At 40.7% G+C, this 18,501-nt stretch overlaps 1 protein-coding gene across 1 annotated transcript in view; it reads right to left on the bottom strand.

Annotated features, from left to right (window-relative positions):
- The window catches only part of LOC145445856 (ribonuclease inhibitor-like), a 335,808-nt gene that overhangs the window by 3,743 nt on the left and 313,564 nt on the right, over window positions 1-18,501 (bottom strand). Inside the window, exons 5-7 of the mRNA XM_080324010.1 lie at window positions 8,595-8,762; window positions 3,616-3,783; window positions 2,649-2,816 (exon numbers count right to left, since the gene is read on the bottom strand). Coding sequence (XP_080180136.1) covers window positions 2,649-2,816; window positions 3,616-3,783; window positions 8,595-8,762 — 504 coding nt within the window. The remainder of the gene's footprint in view (window positions 1-2,648; window positions 2,817-3,615; window positions 3,784-8,594; window positions 8,763-18,501) is intronic.

Here is an 18,501-nt window from a genome sequence, read left to right as displayed (position 1 = left end):
CACACCCACTTTTCCTTTACCGATTTTCTCAGTAGTCCGGCCTTTTTGTTTTTGTTCAGGTCAGCCAAATTATTGAATATTCCTGGCATGATATTTACAGTCTCACAAATTCAAGCTTCCAGACGTTCAACATGTGCACCTTATCATTGCTACTCAGTACTCAGTGACTTCAAATTGGACAGGTGCTGGCTTCCATTGCCTCCGCCATTGTTGTTACCGCAACCAGGTGTTGACTTCACTCTCCTCGCGGAGAGTGCTTTACGCGAAGATTTCGGAGCCTATATAACCAGACTTGTTTGAGTCATGTTGCTGAACATTACGGTGTACGGTAGGGACGCCAATATACTCGACTGAACTAACACCGATCAACCTAGCGCTGAGTTGGTTAACCAGAAATCGCAACTCGTCAACCGAATATCTGATTATGTCAGACTGTTGTAGTGCCTTGGCTTGCATTCACAACTTTAACATATATTCGCGTCATTGGCTGATATATGAAGTATTATTATCTACTATCTATTATATAATTATCTTTGTCTCAATTGAGTGAATTGGGCGTCAACGTGTCATTCCGTAGGATACCACGTCATGTGGGCATTCACGGCAATGAAGTATCTGACTGATTGGCTAAACTGTCTCCACCACCCCACCAAGTTCCCAAGACATGCAGGCTGTCTCTAAAAGAAGATTGGCACATAACACGTCGCTACTGCATGACATTGTGGAATGAAGAGCAGCCTACCAAAGCTCTGAAAACGGACTTAGCTATATTGATCCTTAACCGTCCTGTTCTCCTTCCTGTTGTTAATTGCCGTTACGCTGAGACTGTGGATCATTTTTTTAGTTCGTTGTCGTCAATATGATATTTATCGTGCATTTCCAACTGATAAATGTGTTCAGTTAAAAGTGAATTTTTGTACTGACGATTTGCTCACTCCGTATGTCGTTGAATTTGTGATATTGTGTAACCGCAATTTATGGACTTAGTTTATTATTCGATTCTGTTATTTGATCGTCAGCTTGTACGTGCGTCATTTTGTGTTATTCTGTAACCGTCATTTATGACCTGATTTTTCTACTCCATTTTGTTATGGATCTCCCCTTTCTTTGTATACAATGTACAATGACCGTGGTGCAAAACGCCGTCACGCGATTAGGCCCGAATCGTTTGAATAAACAACAACAACAACAATCACACAACAACAGCAACAACAACAACAACAACAACAACAACAACAACAGCAACAACTATAGATTGCTGGTGCACAAAATAAACTGTAATCTGGATATTCGTTAGACTGGAATATTTTCCACATGAATTCTAAGTCAGATTTAAGTTCAGACTTTCTACGCATCATTAGAGCTCTGTGAACAAGCGTTCCTATTCGATTAGTTTTGCGCTTAGTCGGAAAAATTGAATTCCAAGCGATATATTGGCCGGTGAAAGTGGCTGTCTGAAAGATTGGCGTTTGAAACTTCTTATTGAACTTTTTTACGAAGACATCAAGGAATGCAAGAGAACTGTTATGGTCCTTTTCCATGGTAAATTTAAGCAACGGATGAAGCTGATTCAAATGCCACAAAATATATCACATTGCGATTCTTTGTTAAAGACCACGAAAGTGTCATCAACGTTCCGATGGCATCAGTCAGTACCCGAGTTAGCGATAACTACTCAAGTGTTTTGATGCGTTAGTATAACATTCGCAGCAAGTAGTACATGAGACACATATGAAATTTGAAGCCATCAGGTTACAAAATGATGTAGGCTACTCCAATCCTTGTCCGGATTGAGACGGCGGAGTGAGACAATAATATTATATTGAAGGCAGATTGCTGACATGGCAAATTGAAAATGGGATCCACGTCAAGAGTAGGCTTACCATACGCCTCATTGTCCTCTTTTTTGAGATTTTGTCCTCTTTATTGAAAATTTAGGTCAGATTAAGCGCAAATTGCGAGTGATATGCCGCAAATTAGCACAGAAGCTCCGGCGGGTATTTCGGAGTGAAAAGATGACCTTTTTTTATTTATTTTTTAGTCATCCACCTGGCAATGTGGAGAGAAAAACGGTATTTTGAGCTCTGAGCGGGAAAGAAGACCTTTTTTCTTTTTTAGTCGACCGATCACAAAGTGGGAAAAATTAACCGGTTTTTGAGAATTCTACTCCGGTTTTGCAAGTTGCAAATTTATGAAAAAGTGTCCTCTTTTTAGATTTCCAAAATATGGTAAGCCTAATCAAGAGTAATATTTTATCAATGAAAAGTATATATATTCATCACTTCATTTACTCCACTGGAGCCTCGTACAAAAAACATGCTTTACAAGGCTACGAATATTCGTGGAACGAAAGTTATGTCAATAAGTGATCTACTGCGTCAATGCTCAAAAAGGGCAGCGACATATTCCTGGTCCAGAAATATATAATATTTTTGGATGGCGTGTAGATGGCATAATCCGGCCGCATAAAATATGCATATTTCAAAATTTCAAGTAGTTAGTGCTATTATGACATTATAATAGGCAGTACTCTATTATTCGACTTGAAGCTTCATACTCGACTCATTATATCCAAACACTCGGATACCCAATCTTGCCCAGCCCTATAGTCGTGAGATATGAGATAGTTGGCGTTGGAAATAGATCACCTTTACATTTTCCTTTATGAATTCCTGCCATAGTCCGTCCAACTTTTTCTTGTTTAAGTCACAATCTTCGAGCTGTAATTCGTTACATTTCGTAACATTGAGAAGGTGTGCGAGTGCCCAGTATCCGTCATCTGTCATCGATATGTCAGTGATACTGAGTTTTTGAATCTGTAAAGTAATCATATACAGTATATCCTTGCCGCGGTCAACGCAGTGAGCATATCTGCTTAAGTATAATTCAAACTAGGAACGGAAATTTACAATGAATTGCATGTAGAATTAGCAATTTTCCAGGTATATCGAAACTACGTTAAATGTAACTAAAATATAGTTACTGCAAAGTACTCATGTAGTTCATATAGATTTGGCTGTTCATCCAATTTGGCTACTTTGCGAAAGTTTCGCTTCAACACCTGATGAAGGAGCAGAGCTACGAAATGTCCTGTAACTAAAGTTAAATAGGGTGTGCAAGCTACCAAGGTCTCCTGTTATTATATTAATTTACTACTGCCACAACGCATGCTGTAAGCGGTTAAATGTATTTGTGATGGATCAACGGAGGTTCAGTAAAACGCAAAATCATTGAATGAATGAGATTTGTCGCTCTCACAAGTCACACCAGCGTATCGAGAACAATCCTAATATTTATAGAATATGCAGTGATTTTTAACGGCACCGATTACTTGATGACTTGAAATTGATTCGTCCATTTTGTCAGAGTCACGAGTCAAGTCAAGTCATACTAAAAAGGTGACTCGAGTCAAGTCATGACTCGAGTCATCCCAACACTGGTCGTGACATGGCACAAAAAGTCTGATTTGGGTGATGGTCTGAAAATTTTAAGAACCACTATACCATTGGCTCGGTCAAGACAATGACATTGGTTCCAAACCTTTTGTGACGGAGTCGCATTCCAAATTTTAAAGTACGAATGGAACCTCACGTAAAAATACCCATCCACGCTCACCTTCAGATTTCCTTTTTGGCATTCTTCTGAGAGTTCGGTTAACTTGTTTTTGTTCAGGTCACAATTTCGGAGACTTAATTCGTTACATTTCATAACATAGAGAAGGTTTGCGAGTTTTACGTATCCGTCCTCTGTCATCAATTTGTCAAAAATAACGAGTTTTTGAATCTGTGGAATGATCAAAGACAACTAATCCCGCGATGGTAAACGTGATGAACGTTGCTACTCAAGTAGACGCTGGAGCAACGCCTGTGAGTTCTATTCAATTACAAGTAGATAAAAGTAACAATTTTAAAGACACGTCCAAACTAATACAAGTGGAAGTAGAAAATGACAGTTCTTTAAATTACTCAAGTAAGTAGTCTCAAAAAAGTAGATTAAGTTGAGGATTCCCATACTTTAGGCGGAAAATAAAAATATCAATATTGCAAGATGTATCATTGATACAAAGGTAAATTGACTAATTCCGCTACAAATATACACAATTCCTAAATACATATTCAATAACCGTGATACATTGCTTATTTCAAGTTCTTGTTCTGTTGACTTTTTCACTCACGAAAGTTATGCAAACTAATCAAAAGTGGCTACTTTGGAAGTTGTCAAATATATCATTGCTACAAATGTTACTAGACTAAATCCATTACAATGATATGCAATCATTGACAATATGCTCAGTACAGTGATACAAGGCGATTTCACGTTGTTCTCCTGCGATAACCTAGCCATTGACATCGCTGGCCAACTAATTTCCAACGCTAAAAATGCAAAATACTTTGGTGTTTTACTGAATTCAGACATGTCTTGGAAGAGTCACATACAAAAATCACTCAAACCACAACTATCGAAGGTATGTGGTCTGCTTCGCCGCCTTAGCTACACTCTGCCAGTTACGGTTCTGTTGAGTGTTGATACTCTTCAACACCGTATTCCTATCGAAGTTACAATACGGAATTCTTTGTTGGGGTGCTGATTGCAAGAATACGATTGACCCACTGCAAAAACTTCAACATCGGGTCATCCGTATCATTGCCAAAGCCCCACGGGGGCCTGGATGTGCAACTGATAAATCGCTACTCAAAGGATTTGGTTTTCTAAACATAGAAGATATGAGAAAGCTAGAAATTGCCAAGTTTATGTATCCGTTCCATTGCGGTCAATGTCCCTCAAACTTCAGCGACTACTTCACCTCGCAGTCAAAACCGCACAACTACAGCACACGCGCGTCAACGGGGAAGCGAGTGGCGTAGTTGGTTATGCACCACTGTCACGACACCAATGTTAGTGGTTTGAATCCCGGTTCGGACCTACTTCTATGTGTCGGAGGTATATCTGGGCTCCTCATCGCTGACCTCACTGCATATGCAGTGTCGTACGAAAAACCCAGATTTATGGTGAGCCGCGCCAAAAAGTTGGCAGTACAGACGACGCATGAAAAACGAGGGAGGCGGATGGTGAAAGAGTGCGAGTGTGCAAAGTCGCCCGGAAGATGACGAAAATCAAAGACAATGAAATATTACAAATGTTACTGTCGTGGCGTACATGGCCTTGCTAGGCGAAAAGCGCCACTGTTGTTGTGTCAATAAAACAAACAAACGCGCGTCAACGAAGAACAACTACCATATGATCAGGACGGAATACAAGAAAATGCATTGCTGGGATTGTGGAATAGCATCTCGCCGGCTATCCGACAGTCGTCGAGCATGTCCGCAGTCAAGTGGAAATACACGCCATTTCTTCTAAATGAATACTAGTCAGCCTTCAGGATTACCGGACCACGGCAAAACATCGACCCCGCCATACGCCACATGCCACCTTATTTTGTCGCTTGCGTCTTCCTGGATTACTTTTCATTCAGCGTGCTGCCTCTTCTTTACTTCGCCTTGGCCAAGGTGGGTGTCTGATCTTAAAGACTACTCCAAGTTGTTTCGACACCTTCCTATCTTTTCTTTGTATCGCAGTTTTGTGGTGTTTGAAATGATGAAAATATTTATAAAACTGATTGATTGATTGAAACGACCAGCTGCGTTACCAGCTTCGCCTATTACCTGATGTCAGAGTTCATTCGATGTTAATCTTTATTCGGTGGTCCTTTTTCTAGACTTTCCTTGCCTGTCCTGCGTTAACCAATGCACAGGGCATATGCTACCACCACAACCGTCACAATTCGACTAGTGATCTAGCCGCGAGAACCTTCTGTTACTTTCTCACGAAAAACTCGTGAGTTAGTAGCCCATATTACAATGACAAATCATATGGGTGAGCTGTGACAAGGTGGGGGGGGGGGACAAGGTGTTGGATATATAAGCCATTTGATATCTCCCAGTCAGATAGCGTTCATGATCTCTAGTTGTTCTTATGATAATATCACTCATAAAAGTAAGCAAACTTATTCCGGAACTACTTTCTGCTTTTACTCCGTTCAAAATCCAAATTGTAAGAAAAAGTAGTTTTGCTTAAGAACTGTTTTAATAGATGTAAAAGTAGTCTAAAAACAATACCACGTGAGTAAGCGGTACAAGTACGCAAAATTCCGGCATGCACTGACAACGTCAGATTATATTATATTTTGAACATTAAGGGCGGAGAATATAAAGTTAGCCGATCCGGGTGAATGCTAGTCGTGCGATTAAAAAACTGCTAATCACGACGCATAAGGTTACGCGCGATGATTACTGCAGACATGGGGTCATTACTTCATGAATGTAATCGGTTGCGATTACGATTACTTCTGAATCACGCGATTACGATTACAGCAAAACCAGGAAGTAGTCGATACGATTACGAATACATTGGAAAAGAAATCACGATTACTCACGATTACATTAATTTTGCTTCTCAGAACTAATCTTAGAAAATATATTGTAAGACAATATAAGAAATTATAAGGATTGCGATGAAAAGGCCTACTGAGATAACAACTTTCTGTATTAACGAGACGTCATTTGCTTGCTACGTCATAATATACCGATTGTCCCACTCTATAGGGGATGATTTGTCTCACCCAACGATTTGCATTCTTGCTTGGTCCGTAACTGTCGAACCCCAAAACTCCCCAATAGGGTGGTAAGCGAGCTCGAAGGGTAGTCAAAGGTATCTCATAAATTATAGAGTATTTTCGAGAGATTATACTAACTTGGACATTTTCTTCGAGCTTTGCGATTTAATGACTCTAGATTTTGAAATGCATACCGCCCCCCTCAAGAAAAAAGCATGGTTTATAGGAATATGCATTTCGGTGCCGGTCATTACTGCGCCATATCACGCAAATAAAGGACGTATGCAGTTTGGGCTAAAGACCTTGGCCGGAACTTTAGGTATGTGTGCTATGTAAATTATCGCGCTGGTCATGTCATTCCAATCTCAGCCCCACAAATCAAATACCACCCGTCGCACCCACAAAGGAATGAAGGCATGACAATTTGTGTGTGCGTCTCACGAAAGTTTTCTTTTAGTCTGCTGCGTTTGGGCGACTACAATATATTTTGATTATACAACAGACGGGAGGTAACGAATCAACAACACAATAATATAATTATAACAAACATACCCGAAGTTATAAGTATCAATTATGTGCCCCCAGCTCTACAGGTAAATCAGACCATCGGAGGCTGTGAGAGTAATATTATAATGCAATTACCAATATTATTGACGAAATGCAGTCATCAACTTGAAAAAGGAATAGGATATCTCAATTGGGGCTCAAGACCAACTTTTAGAGCGGGGGACGAATTGCTGTTTTGGTCCTGATTCTAGCTACCACCCTCGCTTTAACCTGGTGTAGAAGCGGATGGCTATGGTGGCAGGTTGAATGTTGAGTAAAGAATTGCGAAATAACGATTGGTGCCCGTTTCAAATAGAGTCACATGAGAAGAAGATAAAGTTAGCATACAACACTACGGTAGCCGAGCATAACCTAACATCAATACATAACTTAAACTTACTATATAAAACTAGGAAGAGTGGTAATTATTATCCTGTAGCGAGGTAACGGCGTCTCGAGTGTATTGATAACCTGATATACAGCGCTGCGGGTGATCTTACAATCACGCTACAATGTAGCCTACATCGAATATCTATTTACCACATTTGGATTGTGGATACTTCTTGCGCAATGACGAGCAAGGTAAATACTTCTGACGTAATGATGAGCAGTGGCGTTTGACATTTGTGCTATCACTAACGTGGTATAATATATCATCCTTGTTCACGAATGTTCAGTTTATGCCATAGTCCTTGTACAAGTAAAAAGTATTCGTTCCTTCACAAAGAAATCGATTACATATGGAAAGTAGTCGATTACGATTACGATTACTTTAGAATTTTTTCGTATCAATCGATTGCGATTACGATTACTTGAAAATTCTGTAATCGTCGTATTCGATTACGATTACTAATCACGATTACCCCATGTCTGGATTACTCGAGGTGTCAAAGTTTTCAATTAAATGGTGTTTCCTATTGCATCATAATGTGGAAACGCGGCATTAGCGGTCACTTGTCAATTTGTTGAATGAAACGGCAGGCCGCTGATAAAGATGCTGCGACTAGAATAGGAAGAATTATCATCGCGAAATGAAAGTCGTGCGTATTCAGTAATGTACAGCGAAGCCGCGGATTATAGGATATTAACAGATAAATCGCTCTGCATAGGTGGGTACATAGTTCGTTGATTGTCTGATTGTTTAGTGAAGCCATTACTTAGGAGACAACAGTCACGGTCATTGTCGGAAATATTTGCACCTAGGAATGTTATGCAGTGTACGCAGTTTTTATAGATAGCTATTAGCCATAGTTTGTTACGGTTTGTTAAATCGTGAGATTAAACCCAACTTTATGCGCCGCGGTCAACTGGTTTCCTCAATCCCGGGTCGCTAAGTCGGATGAATACGATATCCGACTTTATCTATGATCCAACTTTATGATCTCCGCCCGAAAAGTAGGCTATAGAAGCCTCCTTTCGACGTGAAATTGTCCACCTTCACATTTCCTATTTGGCATTCTTCGGAGAGTTCGGTCAACTTGTTCTTGTTCAGGTCACACTCTACCAGACATAATCCGTTACATTTCATAACACTGAGAAGGTTTGCGAGCTCCCCGTATCCGTCCTCTGTCATCGATTTGTCAATGATAACGAGTCTCTCGATCTGTAAAGTCATCAAACACATTGAATACAGAGCTGGTCAAAGTAGTGAGCGTTTCTACTCAGGCCTTTAAAACTTTAAAACTAATACAAGTGGAGGTAGAAAATGATGGTTCTAAAATTTGCACAAGTCAGTAGTTTCAAAAAGTAGATCAAGTCGATGGGTCCAATACTTTAGGCAGGTAATCAAAAGTAGGTACATTCGAAACTGCAAGATGTATCGTTGTTACAAATATAAATAATTCCCATTAATAAGGTTGCGGAATGCGCCCATATTGCTCTTGCTGCAATAACACCTTGATAATTAAAATCACTCCATTTCACGTTCAAATTCGACTAGCTGATCGGGACCTACGTAACCAGCGGGTTGTCGGTATTAAAACATTACGTGCGTAGCCGGTGAGTTTCTCATTTGGGACTACGAATCCCGTCCTTTTGAAATGTCAATTCACAATTCGTATTATCGATGCTGCGTACTGCAAATTAGTGAGAATCATTTGTATGCGAATTGGGTCATCGATATCTCATGTGCACTACCGTCGGTGATTTGATTTAGCGCGTCCGCATGCAGGCCTGCTACCGTTCGCAAAAACACTTTCGCCAACAGTAACAATCTCTGAGTGTAATATTGTTTGTGTTTATGTATCTTTTTGATTAAAACTTATGCCCGCGTCTAAACTAATTGTGCTGGTTGTCATGGTCGAATCTGGGTATTTAGGTATCACTAGCGCACCCTGTAATTGTAATTATTGCGGGTTTGCGGCATGTTCGCAATTTCGGTATCAGCGCAACCTTACCGGTCGATTGTGCAGTCCGATAAAACTGATCACTTCTATGTATTTCGCACAGCGTACTGATACTGATTTCAGCAAAGCAACGATCGTTATGAGATGTAAAAATTCGACCTCATTGCTAGGAACTTAGATTTCATCGCGCGCTCTGAGAAACACCATCTCCTATCGCGATTTGACGACCAAATATACGTTCACCTTCTACAAATTAAAGTGCAATATTGGCATCGATGAGGGCGGCAAGTCTTGTTTAAAATATTTTTGAACCATTTTTGTGATAAATATTAGGGATGGTGTGAACCTCTGAAAGGTTCAGGTTCGTGTGAACGCGAACCTTTTTGAAAGGTTCTGTGTGAACGCGAACGTGAACCTCATGACGTCACGTGGCGTCATATTGCTAATTCCAGCCCTGCATTTCAGTGAAGTGATAGCTCATGTTAATGTAGGGACGACTCGGGCCACATAGTACCACCATGCTGAAGTATATATTCACGTTTTAAAAGTCGCCAATTGTATCAACTGGGGCAATCAAATGATATCATAATCCCATAAAATCAATTCTTCCGTCGCTTCGTCTACAATTCCGACGATGACCTGCAAGGGAATATAAGCTTACTCCTTAACAAGCTAGGTCAGACCGGACAATGCACTTGGCGTCTAAGTATTACTACGTTGCTATTGAGCAGAGTATAAAAAGGGTTTCCATACTTGCTACCGATATTACCCCATTATCAAGTTATATGAAACTTTTATAACAAAGCAAGTAAAATATTCGACATTGTCAAGGTGCATGCTCGTTTAAATGTTGACTGTGTTTTTTATGCTGTCAGCGCCATGCGTAGAGTGGCCCGCAGTTGAAATGCAATAAATTAATTTCAACCAAAGATGTCATAATGAAGTGAAAATTGTAATATATGAAAAAAGTTCACAGTGCAAAACCTACCAAGGTTCGTTTGTGAACCTGAACCTCTAAAATTCCGAGGTTGACATACAGAACGCGAACGTGAACCTCACGTTCACACCATCCCTAATAAATATTCTCTGAGTGCAAAGTTGAACAGTGTTTTATTGTGTGTGTCAGGTAGTTGGAATTTATTCCAGTGCCCATATTATTAATCCAATTATGATTCGCGAACGCAAATCGGGAAATGCAGCAATGCAGTCAAAATCGATGTTTTAATCAGCAACCAATTGTCGCGATGCCAGCTACTCAATACTAAGGAAAAACCCATTGTGTTGGCGGTAAGGGATAATTACTGATTGGCCGCACACGATTGTAATCATGTTTCTTGTCTGTCTTTCGTGTTCCAGAATTGTTGCGCCGTGTTACTGCTCAGTCCAGCGATGAATGCCGAGCGCTCGGCAATCAATAACCTAATTTCGCACTGACCGCAGCGTGAGATCGCGTCGCGCCCAGAGACGAATCTCACTAATTGGTCGCGGCCCCGCGTAGTACAGATAATACGACATGTTGAATTGCAACTGAATATTAACATCAGAATATGTTCATTTCGTAAGGACGGGGTTTTGCGTTTCAAAAGGAGTGGGTTTCGACACCCCGCTGCCTACGCGCCTGCCGCCACCGCCACCCCATGCAACAATAAAACTCGGCGCCTATGCCGTGATACATGGACTATTTCACGTTGTTCTTATGACAATTTCAATCATGAAAGTGTTGCAAACTTATCCCAAAACTATTTTATTTCATTCAAAAGGGTCTATAATCCGCCACCCACTCGGTGTTTCAATTGCAACCATTTCGGATATAAAGTCAAATATTGTAGGATCTCGCAGAGATGCACGAAATGTGGAAACAGACATACTTACGACAATGACCTACCTACATTGTGTCAGTTGTAGCTTAGCCTACTTCGCGGGTTACGCAGGATGCTCCCGGTTTAAGAAAGAGGGGCGAATTCAATCTATTACGGCTAATGATTAGTTATATTATTGGGACGCGCGTGAATTGGAAGAACAGAAAACCGCCCCGAAAGAAGCGGTAGTTGAGACATGATCGGTAAGCTCTGCACAGTTGAGCACCGAGGCGCATACATGTATACAGAACGAGCGTCGATGCCAGTTACGGAGTCGAACGCCGTCCCCATGTGCAGCAAATCATCGAACTCGATATGCCTTACTCAGACAAATGATAACTAGGGCGGTTTTTTTTTGACATGTCAAAATTTCGTCAAAATTGTAGCGTTAGGTCAAAATTTGACAAAATTTTTCATGAAGTCAAAAAATTTTTAGACTTCTGCATTTTGTTTGTATCGTAGATTTAGCACTGTCAGTGAACTTATAATTTGATATTTTACCGCTGTTAGCCTATTTTATAGGCCTATCCGTTGTAAACGGCTAATCGTATGCTCATTGTGAATCATAAACGGTCAAATAAAACAAATAATAGGTAGACATGGTGTTATGGTCAACGTACCGCAATATCCTAACTGAAGAAAGACTTCTTGTGCATTGCATCATTCTTATATTAAGAAGCGCCTGATGAAAATTTGTGATGTAGACAACATTGTCAGAGTGAAGCAACATGGTGTGTCACCAGCACCAGCAGTGTACGCACAACTTGAGTGTTGTCAGCCAGCAACTGCTGCTGTTGAAGGTCCTTGGCAAGCTTCTTAGTAAGGACGTGCACTTTCTACCCAAGAATATAGGAAAGTATCTCTCGTTGTACTACAAAATATTTTAATTATTTCTACCATAATACATATAGTAACCACTGGAATTCCTCATAGGGCCAGATTTCGTTAGAATATTGCTTTTTACATGTAAAAAGTTGCCTGTTTCTAAGCCAAAAACGCTTTTTCAGGCCAAACTACTTCGTTAGGAGAGTCAGTTCCAACCAGAAATGAAGATAAGTGGTACAATTTCAACATTATGTGGGAAAACACCTAATTTGCATACGTTAGGTCAAAATTTGGTCAAAATTCAGTTTTTTAGGTCAAAAAAAGTCAAAATTTGGATTTTTTAGGTCAAAATTTTCTTTATTTTAGGTAAAAAAAAACCGCCCTAATGATAACATAACGATCTCAACCGATTCCTTTTTCGCCTTTATTGCGGGAGGGATCAAACATACCATGCTCTCGTTTGCAGAGAATAAGACCATATTGTCATACAATGGTGTGGACAGGACACAAGCGAATCTCACGGCTCACTGTGATTGGTTTACGTCACACTTTACGCCGATCCAACCATCGATAATATTGGGCGAAGGGGCACGTCTGGCTTGTGGATTTTCGGAAGACCGTACATTCGTGGACGGGACTTCGTCATACGTCGCCGACGAAATCTTACCAACCTTTTTCCAGGTTTGGGGCGCGCGTTGAATACGTGATTCGGTATGTGGGTCGCACATCTCAACGCTTGCAACAAAGAATTCGTCAACACGTCCCACGTCAAATTAGGAACTCGCAGGGTGATGACATGTCTGCTTCATCATCACAGTCCCTAGTTACCATGCGTGATTACAACGAAGTAACAGCATGTAATTCTGCCATCGGACAGCACCCATTGAAACACCCAGAGTGTGCAAAACATTACAATAACAATCAGTTTTCCATAGTTGCTCGTGGTCGTTCTCTTTTTCATTTAAAGGTCCTTGAATCAACCATTATAAAGCTGTAAAAGCCGATCCCCTGTCGCCAGATGGAACATCTCTACACGCTGGGAATCTTCCATTAGTGTTGTTTTGTCATTTGGCTGTTTTACAGCTGATTTTGTGAGCGCTGTACCGTAACCGTGCACTGTTTACTGCCGTTCGCGACTATGTGTACTTGTCATTATTAGGTCACAGTCACAATATTCTTTCTATATTTCGAACTTGGTTAACCTCATTTACTGGCGTTCACCGCTGAAGAGAGCCAGTCGAAAAGCTTCCAGTGGAATAAATATGACAATATGAACTTATTGTTTGCTGCAATATTGAAGTTCTGTACATGTACTTCGAAAAGCGTATTGGGTATTTTTTGGCAAGGGATTGGGCATTCACACTTTTACTCTCGTGTGCACTTGCTGCTGAGCTGCGTTGAGAACACAGATGCCTGTTCCAGATGTATCCTTGACGGTCATTAATCCCGCTTCTCGACCAAGTTGATCGCCATCATCCGGAATGGTTTAGGCTGGGTCAAACGCAATGGTAGGCTACGCCAGAAAGTCGTGTGGCTATTTTTTCGGACAGTCAGAGCAGTCTAGTGGCGATTCGAAATTACTATCCACAGAATATAATGTCACCAAAATGGCATCTGCGATGCACGCGGGATCCGAGAAAACGAAGAACATATCTTCATCCACTGCCCCAAGTATGACCGTGCCAGGATGAATCTAATTCAGACCACCGAGCAGAATAAAGTACCAATAACGCCCGAGTCCCTACTCACAGATGCACTGCACAATGCAAATAGGCCTACTATATGGGCCAGTCATCGAATTCACGATATCAAGTTGAAGGGCAATATAAATAATAGTAAAGCATTCATATAGCACAGAAATAATTAGACCAGATACCGTTCCGGGGCAAAATTAAGTCTATACCTAAGCCCCATCAGTCCCATCACCCCTCTAATACCTAATACCTTGTAGATACGTTGTAGATTTCACGTTATTCTTATAAAAATACCACCTATGAAAGTAAGCAAACTTATTCCGACACTAATTCCTACTTTTCAAAATCCAAATGGTAACAAAAGCAGTTTTGCCTCAAAACTGTTCTGTTAGAAACTAGGGATGATGTGAACCTCTAAAACAGTGGTTCTCAACCTTTTTTTAGATAATATGATAATAAATAGATTATGATAATAAACATTTCGCGCCCCCCTTATCTTCTTATCACAAAATCCAACGGGGATGCTAGCAACCCCAACAGATGGTTTGATGGCATGGAAGGTTATGACTGTTCATCAGAGAATTCAAAAATATGAAAATCGGTCTATATATAGAGAAACACGCGTGAATTGGAGGTAAATCGCGCAGAGCACGAACATTTTTTTCAGTTGATCGCTTCTTCGCCCTCCCTTCAGATGCTTTAACGACCCCAAGGGGGTCGCGCCCCCAGGTTGAGAACCACTGCTCTAAAAGGTTCAGGTTCGTGTGAACGCGAACCTGTTTGAATGGTTCTGTGAGAACGCGAACGTGAACCTCATGACGTCACGTGACGTCATATTGCTAATTCCAACCCTATATTTCAGTGAAGTGATAACCTATATTAATGTACTTGTACACTGTACACTGTGTACAGATTGTACACGATATCTAGCGACGACTCGGGCCACGTAATGTCACAATGCTGATGTAGGCCTACATATTGACGTTTGAACGTCGCTAAATGTATCAACTGGGGCAATCAAATGATATAACAATCCAATAAAATCAATATCTTCCGTCGCTTTCCCAACAATTTCGACGAGGACTTACAAGGGAATATAAGCTTACGCCTTAACGGTCTAGGCCAGACGGGACAATGTATTCGGTGTCTGAATATTGCTATACGTGGGTATTGAGCAGAGTGTAAAACGGGGTTCGATACTTGCTACCAATATCACCCAATAACAAGTTATACAGCAGTAGCCAACATCCCAATCGCACGGATTTGGTTTTTATGACACAAAAGTCAACATTGACCCCGTAGACCTGCTAGATTTTTCACACCAGACAACGATATCAATCTCATTGATTGGTCGAATAAGCATCATTAGCTGACTCCATGTAGTGTATTTTGCTCTTGATGTTGTGTGATTGCGGGTCAAGTTCACAGAAGAGAGTCACTACATATTCACAAACGGAAAGCTGAATATTTCGAGCAAATTTTTGTAACAACGTAAGTAAACGTTTTGAGATTGTCAAGGTGCATGCTCGTTTAGTGTTGATTTTTTATGCTGCCAGTGCCATGCATAGAGTGGGCCGCAGTTGAAAAGCAATAAATGTCAACCAAAGGTGATATGAAGAAGTGAAAATTGTAATATATGAAAAAGGTTCACAGTGCAGAACATACCAAGGTTCGTTTGTGAACGTAAACCTCAAAATTGCTGAAGTTCACACACAGAACGCGAACGTGAACCTTACGTTCACACCATCCTAACTAAAAACAATACCCCTTGAGTAAGTATAGTGCAAGTACGCAAAGACGAGTGACGAAAATATGGATGAACTACGTCATTGACAACCTCATATTAGATCATATTTTGAACATTAAAAGTATATAAGTCTCCTTATGTCGTGAAATTGCCCACCTTCACATTACTTTTTTGGCATTCTTCGGAGAGTTTGGCTAACTTGTTCTTGTTCAGGTCACACTTTACGAGACATAAATCGTTACATTTCATAACATTGAGAAGGTTTGCGAGCTCGCCGTATCCGACCTCTGTCATCGATGTGTCAATGATAACGAGTCTCTCGACCTGTAAAGTGTTCAAGTACAGTAAGTCCCGAGGTGGTCGACATGGTGAGAGTTTCTACTCCAGTAGAAGTACGAGTAACGGCCGAAATTTCAATTTAATTACAAGTAGAAGTAGAAATTTTAAAAACACTTCAAAACTAAAACAAGTGGAAGTAGAAAATGACGATTCGGAAAATTACACAAGTATAAGTCATTTCAAAAAAGTAGAATAAGTCGAGGAGTCCCATAGGTAGGTAATCAAAAGTTGGTGATTTGGAAGTTGCAAGATGTATCGTTGCTACAAATGAGTAGTGTTGTGGGTATCGTTTGTGCCCCGCCAATCCCAGAAGGCCACGTTGCCTTAATTGCCACGCCTACATTGCCACATCATCCGCCCATTGCCGCACCTATAGCACACCCATTGCCACGTTACTTGCCGCACCTATAGCACACCCAGTGCCACATCAACCTATTGCCACATCATCTGCTACGTCATCTGCGCCACATCATCAAGCACCATGCCTATAGTGCCACATCATCCATTGCCACATCATCACTGCATTGATTGCCGCATCTATATGACACGCAGCAGCCCGTCAGCCAGCGCGATGTCGATTGCTGCACCTATGTCACTCATTGCCACGTCAAAACTTACCTTAGCTAGAATCGAACCTGGCTTGTTTGGGTATAATTTCACGTCGCTTACCACCAGGCTATTGAGCAAACTAGCCGTATTGAGCTGTTTTGAGAATATAACCGCCGATTCTCTCTTAAATTTCGAGACTTGACAACACCTTTTTCGAGCTATTACACATAAATGTAAGACTATGTTCGTGTGTACTATAACACCTGTGTAATCATTAATTAGTCAATGACTTTGGGGAATTCTTCAAATGCAACTTGATAATACAGATATCGCAACCATAAAGGCCTACGATCACGCAAAGCTCATGCGCCGTGCATATTGCCGAATACTATTCCAAGAAATTGACGCGTGTAAATGTGCCACGAATACAGTTGCTTACGATTCCAAGAAGTCGCGACACATCGACATAGTGAATTAGAACATTATAAATAAAGTTGCGTTTCCAAGAAAATGCCGCGTTGGCGATACGAATTAGAATGTTTAGTTCCGACGTAAAGCAATTCGCATTCTGAAAACTTCGCATTTCTATTACAAGTATGTGCGCAGCGAGGCAGCCATCGCAGACAAGGTAAGATCAATGTATTTTCGTGTCAATTTAAACTAAATGTAGCTATAATTTCTCGATGCAGCATTAGCTTACGTGGATTGTGCACACAGATTGAATTACGTTGAGATTTCTCCAATAGCTAACGTAATAATGAGTTCTGTGCGCGGCTATAATGTTAACCAGCAATATAGCCGAAGTCGCATAAATTTGAATGTATATGCAAGTTCTCTGTTAAGGGTAGACTATCTAGCCTCGCTTAATACTCGAATCTCGCTGTGGTTACAAATTCGGCATGCTAATGCGTCGAGTTTGAAGCTAAAACATCCTATATTTCATGCAGGTAAGAAGACTAGCAGCGCAAGCCGGAAATAGTTACAAGCATATAATGACAAGCCAGATTACGCAACACTAAAGGTGGGCTATTTCTTGTCTATATTGAAAAATCGACAGCGTACCGCATATAGCTATAATTTTTCGATGCAGCAATGCACTCCGGATTAAGATATATCCGAGAAATAAATAACATTCATTATACGTTAGATGATACTTTTCCTTGATATTCTATCATGTGTATTTAGGACTAATGCGACATCACTATGTTTACGACAGGTCTGATTTGAACACACACTAATTTTTCGTATCAAGTAAAAGTAGCCTAGAAACATAACTACTTACCAAAAAATCGTTACGTAGAAGTGGGGTTAGTCTACGAACATAACCACTTACTTACTTTGAAATCTCTACTTGTACTTGTATTCGAGCGGAATTGCATCTATCATGTGTATTTAGGGCTAATGCGACATCACTATGTTGACGACAGGGCTGATTTGAACACACAAATTTTGTGAATTAAACTTATCGCTCACCACGGACACTCAATGAAGAGCACCCTGGAGCACCCGCAAAAATGCTCTACAATTCTTGACATATAATATACTGAGCATATAATAAGCTGACAAAACTTATTGCCGTGCGACCGACGCATTAATGACTTTAATACTCTGTATTTTAAATCTCCACAATCAAATACGCGAACCATGCACAACCATATACCCAGACTTTCGTTGAATATTCACGACACCAACAAATCTGTACATCTCCTTTCCCTCGACATCAATGATAGAATCCTCATCCCAATGCGCGGTACGAATGGTGGGTTCATCGGGTGTAAAATCCAAATCAAATGACACCAAGGTCTGCTTTCTCATTTTCAATATTTCCACCACCGCGTCTTGTCTGTGTCTTAGCACTACCGTGTGAGGATGGCGAAATCTGTGGGTGGTAACACGGATGGACATGATATTCTTCGATATGATCAACTGAAACCACGGATGTGGTCGGTTATCTGAGAGCATCGTCATTATTCTCTAGTCCACG

The sequence above is a fragment of the Botryllus schlosseri genome, chromosome 9, assembly GCF_051294905.1.
Source record: "Botryllus schlosseri isolate E-star chromosome 9, Bs_hap1, whole genome shotgun sequence".
NCBI classification, from domain to species: domain Eukaryota; kingdom Metazoa; phylum Chordata; class Ascidiacea; order Stolidobranchia; family Styelidae; genus Botryllus; species Botryllus schlosseri.
This window is presented reverse-complemented; position numbering and strand designations above follow the sequence as displayed.